The following is a 7420-nucleotide window of genomic DNA, read 5'->3' as shown; positions in this document are numbered from 1 at the left end:
GAGAGGTGCACTTGACAGGCATAACATGAAATAATGGTTGTTAATACCATTGTTATTGTTTGTATTATACATAAAAAAACAAGTATTTCTGTAACTAATTTCAGGAAGCAGGGAGAAATATTTAGTATGTAAGAAGCTATTACCCTGAGAGTTGGAGATAAGAGAGTTTAGACATTGAGCCTCTGCAGTTTATAGCTACCAGAGTATGCTGCTTTGGAGTATGGAGGTCCAGATGGATAGCTCTCTCTGAATTTTGGTACCTAGTAAACAGATAAGGTACATACTGTGTCAGAGCAAACTGCCTTAGAATGAGGCAGCCTCTTTTCTTCTGCTCAGAGTAATATTTGTTTTTCCTATCAGACATATCAACCTAGGCCTTAAGTTAAGGAAAGTGTATAGTCATACTTACACACATCTCTGTCTCCTGATGTTCTTCTTAAGCTCCCAGCTTCTATGTTAAGCTCTAGAAATATTTTGAAATAAATCAAAATATTTTGATTTAACACAAGGCTCCACTTACTAAATATCTACCCAGTTTGGGAAATATATGTGTATAAATAAGCAGGTATTCCTGTATCATTGAAGGATGGGAAGTTGAATTAATACATTCACTATGACACATAAAAGAAATTAGATTATTTTAATTTTTCATAGACAATACACAAACATGGCTGCAAAAATAAAAATAATATTAGAAGGCATACAGTGAAAAGTCCTGCTACCTGCCCTGCCCTACCTGCCCATTCCCATTGCCACAATTGCACAGGTAATCACTTGTAAGTCTTATGATGCCTTCCACAAGTAAACAGAAGTAAAATGAATATTCACATATTTCTACTCCTTTCTTACACAAAAGGTTTAATATTAAATTCAATGCACTTTGTTTTTCTCACTTAACAGTATAGCTTGGAGGTTACTTCTGATCATTGCAGAAAGAAATTCCTCTTTTTACGGCTGTGTAGTATTTTATTGCATGGATGAAATACAACTTATTTAACCAGTCACCTATTGATATTCCACTTGATTACCAATATTTTTGTTAGTACAAAAATGCTGTAATGGATAAAGTTGTGCCCATGACATAAGAAATGGAAACATTGATTGGATTGGGGTGGGGCTGATTGGGAGGGAAGGGTGAATTGGCCGATGCTGGAAAGGAGGCGTTCATGCAGTACTATGGTAATCTGGATAACAGCCTGATAAATGGGATTTCTGAGAGGGTAGAGGAACATGGGGACTTAGCAATGAATTGCAGAACTGGAGTCACTGAAAGAGAAACACAAATAGGACTCAGGAAAGAGAGTGGGCTGGAGAGGATGAACAGAGGAAGGGGAAAGGCAGCCGGGGAGGTATCATGGACCTTGAAGGGGTTGGAGAATGTGAGAAGTGCAGGGAGAGGGATCAGAGGCTGCCTCTTCCTCTGCTCTGTCTGCACCACTCCCTCAGCCCAGGGAAGGACACAGCAAGGCCAGCTGTCCCTTGCCACCTCAGCTCCCAGAACACAGCACCATCATCCCATCTCCTTCTTGGCAGGCAGCATGATATGGCTGTTATCAGGTAAGAGAACACCTCCTTAACTAGCTCCTCCTACACCCTGAGAAAGTCCACAAATTACAGATGTGTCTACACCAAAAAACAATCACTCCTGGGATTGTAAAGGTGTCCAGAATTATAGAATGAGTTTATTCTACAAACTATGTCAGCCAAGAAAATATACAGAGAAGTACTAAGGGAAGGAAAATTTGGGGTAGAAAATCAAGAGAAGGTGCTTGAGCCAGAAAAGCCACAAGAAGATGACACAGCTAGATGACTGAAAGCACAGGACAATTTACAGGAAGATGATTCAGGAACCTAAGATCAAGTAGTTATTCCATACTGCAGTCAGAGAATAATTTTCCTTGCTTTTTCTGTACAGAAATCTAAATATCACACATATTATTTTTATATTTAACTTTTAAGGTTTTATTGTGAAATGTACCATAACTTGAGAAGGGTATATATATATCTTAAAAACGATAAAGTAAATTTTGAGTAACAACCATGTTAGAAACCGTGGCCATAACTCCACTATTATTTTTATATTTAACTTTTAAGGTTTTATTGTGAAATGTACCATAACTTGAGAAGGGTGTGTGTGTGTGTGTATATATATATATATATATATATATATCTTAAAAACGATAAAGTAAATTTTGAGTAACAACCATGTTAGAAACCGTGGCCATAACTCCAAGTCTTTTGGTTGAACACAGATTATTTGATGATGATAATGTTTATGAGGCAGCTCAAAGATGAGCAAGTCCTTTCTGGATTATTCCAGTCATAGAATAGGCTAGTTTCTGAATAACTGACAGCAGCGTTTCACTCCATCCCGAAGGGCCTCTATAACTTTGTCATTCAGGAGGGTGAAGATGAAAGGGTTCAGAAAAGGGGTCACTACAGAAACCATCAGGGACACTGCCCTGTTGTACTCGGCTGCCTGCGTTTGCTTGGGTCTCACGTAGAGGAACAAGCAGCTGCCGTAGCCGATCACGACACAGGTGCAGTGGGAGGCGCAGGTGGAGAAGGCTTTCCTCCGGCCAGAGGCCGCGGGGATCCTGAGGATGGTGGAGATGATGTAGGTGTAGGAGACAATGGTAGGGATCAAAGAACCAAAGAGAACAAAAACAGCCATTAAGAAGAGGATAAACTCTGTGAAAAGAGTATCATTGCAGGATAGTTTGAGCAATTGCCCTCGGTCACAGAAAAAATTGTCTACAACATTTGATTTGCAGTAAGTGAGCTGAAATGTGGCGTAAACTGGCCAAATCTGAAAAAGGAACCCAAACACCCATGACACGATTACTACCAAGTTGCAGGTGCGGTTGTTCATAATGATGTCGTATCTTAAAGGGTTACAGATGGCCACATAACGGTCCACAGCCATCGCTCCAAGTAATGCAAACTCTGTCGTCCCCACAGCGAGGTACAGGAAGAGCTGGGCAATGCACGTACTCAAAGATATTGTCTGCATCCCAGGGAGCAGCAATCCCCAAAGCATCATGGGGACAGTTATGGTTGTGACCAGGATCTCCAGGACAGAAAGGTGTCCAAGGAAGAAATACATGGGGGACCGCAGACGTTTATCAACAGAGACAATCATGATGATGACTGTGTTTCCCATTAATGTCACTAAGTAGAGGAAGAAGAAGATAGCAAAAAGGACATGGTGTAGTTCTTCGGAGCCAGGGAAGCCAAGGAGATAAAATTCAGTGGCACTAGATTGATTCTCCAACATTTAGTTCTGAGCCCTTGTTCCTTGTGATATGTAGGCAGCAAAAGGGAGACAACACTGCTTTTAATATCAAAAGGATTAATGACATCTCTCAGTTGAAGAAACATTCCCCTCCTGCTCTTTGACTTTACAACTCTACTATTTTCTATACAAGGTTGATGTTAAACATTTTGTAAAAAATACATATTATATGTGAAGATAAATGTGTAAGTACAAGAAGATGAGTACCAGTTACCAACACCACACAATAAACATGAAATGCCCCTCTCACAGAATGCACCCTTGCCTCTCAGTGCACTGGACATCCTGCCTCCAACTCTGCTCTGACTGGCCACCCTGCCCACTTCTGTGATCACAACCTGCTCATTTATAGCACCACGCCTTCCATCTTGAGTGGAATTAAACTTTCTCCTCTTCCTATTACATTCCCATCCTGCAATGTCCTGCTGCATTTCAACAAACATAAGTATTTCTAGCCAATTCCACAAAGACATGGTTACTCTTTTTGTGTGTGTGTCCTCTAAATTTAGCCCCATTTGCACTTTGTTAATTTAAAAGTTTTTACTTTAGTTCTATTTATCATTTTGGGGATTTTGTTGGGAAGTGGAGTCTATCCAAGACATTGTCATGAGGTAAGAGCTATTAAGGTAAGAGCATTAAGTCTTTCTCTGACTTGTAGGAGCCTGCTCCCTGGAGTACATTATCCAATTCTTCCTCTTTATTTTTGTGATGAAAGCCCACCCCCCATCTCAGTGAATGTGTCTTCCTCCATGCAGGGAGAGTCTGACTAGCTCTCAGTTAGTGACCCCTAGCTCTGAGATTTTGATTCTTTTTGTCACCAGATGACACAGGAGAGGAAGAGCCCAAAAGGAGTGAAGAGGCTGGAACTTTAATGTCCAACTCCCATCTGTCCTGCACAGTCTCCACCCTGGGGCCAGGAGACAAGAAAACAGCTGTGGTTTAAAGGCAGCATCTCCTCTACATTCCCCAGTTCTCAACACCCTTGTTCCAGTAGAAAGAAAAGACCTCCAGAGGGGCAGTCTGTCTCTGTACACAATCTGCCATCGTCTCAATCCCATAGAAACAGTTTGGAAAATTCACAGAGCAGACCCGCTCCTCTAGGACCGCCTATTTTTTTCAGAGTTCTGGGGTAAGGAAAAGTGTCAGGACACACCAAAATAGATTACACTGAGCTCCTAAGGATGCCTGGGCTCCTTCACTTACCACACTTGGGTCCATGCTCAAATGTCTCCTGTTCGTGGGCCCTTTCCCACTACCCTGTCTAAAACAACACATACAGACCTTCACCCTCTAACCTTTATGTGGTTGTATTTTTCTCACTATTGGCTCTCATGAATATCTCAAGTCATTTTATACTTTTACTTGTTTATTAATTCATCATCAAAATCCTGCATTTAATTAATTATCTCAAAGGTAGGTACTCTCTTTTTCTTTTTAAATTTATATTTCTTGTATCACCAGTGCCAAGAATAGAGACCAAGAATATAAGCACTCTAGAAATTAAATAAACATGAAATGAATAGATTAAAGAAAAATTCAACGAATGAACTAAAACTACTCAACCTTACCAGCTCACCCTTCTCTAAAGCATTTCCCAAACCGCTGTCTCTTTTCCTGGAGATTCCCTTAAAAATGGCAGGTAGCTATGAGGAAGAAATAGGGAAAAACAAGAAGGCAGGCTCTTAGATAAAGGCAGAGAGCTTTGCCTATCACCAGCACTGGGTAGAAAAAGGATTAATCTGCTCTGTGCTGTGGAGGGAGGCCTGGACGTAAAGCTTATGTATTCTGCAGATCCCCTGGTCCACTTCTCAGGTCCTAGCTAACCTTGTTCTAGAAGACAGCCAAGCTCAGGATATTTTCTTAATCCCTATTTCACAGAGAGGAACCCTGGAAGACACTCACATCCAGAGAAGGGGACAGGCCCAGAATGGTCCACTGGTCTCCAGGGATCAACCCAGGCTGTCACTTGCCTGGCTAGTACAGAGCTTGCTTAGGAGACAGGGGCAGCTGCTCCCTTCTCCACTCTTAGTGTGGAACACTGTCCACACAGAGAAACCATAGGGAAAAGTCCAGAAACGCTAGTGTTGCGGGGAGTCCAGCAGTCTCCGCATCGCTAATTCTCTCTGCTTCCTTCCATCTCTCCCTTATTTGTTGTCTCAGAGGATAGCTATTCACTGAGGAACAATTTGTACAAGTTCAGAGGCACACTAGGGATGTTATCATGGAAAAGCGAAAGAAAACTTTCACTCTTCCCTCCCGAGGCTAATCAAGCTCCAGAACACTGAAAAGTTGTTTAATGGGCAAACTTGAAATCTCCCTTGTCAGCAACTTCTCAACACCCAGGTTGTCTCCTTTTCATGCTCCAAGTTATCACCCAACAACCTAAGTTGTAACTAGTTAGGCCCTGATCTGCTCTGTGCCAATCCCTGATTCCATTTAGCCCCACAGAGCATCAGCCACCCCCAAGCTGATGACCCCACTAGTGGCCCCAAGACACATATCAAAAACCTTCAGGCCACCAAGTGGATTTCTGTAAAAATGTCTCTTCATCTCCAAGCTCTTATGATGCTCATCTTCCCAGATGATCTTTGCACTCCTTCTGTCAGATCCCCTCTGCCTATAGCTATGGGAACACTGGTAAATGAGAAACAGAGAAGATCTGCCACCCGATCCAACCTCACCGTCCAGTAATGCTGCAGCCCATTCTCTAGCTGCAGCCGTTCAGCCACACACTTCCCTTGCAAGTCTTCGAATGCTGAGCCCTTCTGAGCTTCTTGAACTGAGTGGTAAAGGGTGAAAAAACAATATTTAGGAGTGACAAAAAGTACTATATAAAAGTGAGGATGGCTGGGATGCTGAATAAAATGGCAGAATTATATATAAATTATTTATATTTACATTTTGTAAAACAACAGTCAATTATCATGAAATTAGCACAGGTCATATTCTAAATATCAAATATTCTGGAATGATGTAAAGCAAAATGCAAATGGACCCTCTGCTTGATGCTTCTGATCTATCTTCTAGAGCTAAATAGTATAAGTTTCTAGTGCACTTACACAGAAATTTTCTGTGTGCTTATATTAATATCTCTACATGATGTTTAAAAGTAAGTAACATTTCAGTAAACATATTGTCCTTCTACCTACCTTTACATGCATATATGTATATAATGTATATAAACATATGTGCGTGAAAGAATGTGTCTGTACATGTACATCTGTGTGTATTAAACCTTTCCATATTAGCAATTATAATCAATCACATTTTAAGTGATTGCTTAATAAATATTTACTCTATGAACATACCAATCATTTACTTTATGAGATACTGGTGATAAGCATTTCATTTTTTCCATTTTTCTTCTTTAAATAATGCTGTAGCTAATATTTTTATAGGTAAGTCTGTACATTTGTACAAAAATATCTTTTAAAAGAATTGCATTAATTAATTAGCTGTTTTCACGTCACCCTCCAAAATTTGCATTAATTCATAACCACTTTAAATGAGATTTTATTGAAACTAGCCCCAGAGCCTCTTGGCAAAATGTTTCAGTGTTAGCCCTGTATAGACCCTAGCTAGAAATGAAACTAGATGTCAATAATCATCCTGTGAACTAAGGACACATCCCCATTGAAACTGTGCAGAACCTGTGCCTAGGCAGCTATGGTGGGTCACGTGATTACAGAGTAATTTGAAGAGAAATTGCTGGAAAAATGAGGAAATCCAAAGAGGATGAAACCTTTCTCTGAGAACACTTATTGCAGAACTAACTTCCCTAACTCAGAGCATGGTTCAGTTTCCTTAGGTATTCTCCAAGTGTTGTGCAAGGCCACATTGGCCCAGTAGATAATTCAGAAGTAGGAAGGAGTATGAATTAGTAAAATCCAGTTAGAAAGAGTTTTGTCAATTTAAAGTTCAGGATACACCTACCCTATGATCTAGCAATTCTACTTTTAGGTTTTAGCCTAAGAAAAATGAAAGCAGATGGCCTAATTCAGAAGTAGGAAGGAGTATGAATTAGTAAAATCCAGTTAGAAAGAGTTTTGTCAATTTCTTTAAAGTTCAGGATACACCTACCCTATGATCTAGCAATTCTACTTTTAGGTTTTAGCCTAAGAAATA

General features: G+C 40.3%; 1 protein-coding gene across 1 annotated transcript; it reads right to left on the bottom strand.

Annotated features, from left to right (window-relative positions):
• Nucleotides 1–2332: 2332 nt before the first annotated feature.
• Nucleotides 2333–3277, bottom strand: LOC103598898 (olfactory receptor 9A4). Its single transcript, XM_008582961.1, has one exon. It carries the CDS (start codon nucleotides 3275–3277, stop codon nucleotides 2333–2335), a length of 945 nt encoding a protein of 314 aa, XP_008581183.1.
• Nucleotides 3278–7420: the final 4143 nt, after the last annotated feature.

Source organism: Galeopterus variegatus, unplaced genomic scaffold (genome assembly GCF_000696425.1).
Source record: "Galeopterus variegatus unplaced genomic scaffold, G_variegatus-3.0.2 Scaffold2774, whole genome shotgun sequence".
NCBI lineage: Eukaryota > Metazoa > Chordata > Mammalia > Dermoptera > Cynocephalidae > Galeopterus > Galeopterus variegatus.
The sequence above is the reverse complement of the archived record's forward strand: the minus strand, read 5'-3'. Positions and strand labels throughout refer to the sequence as shown.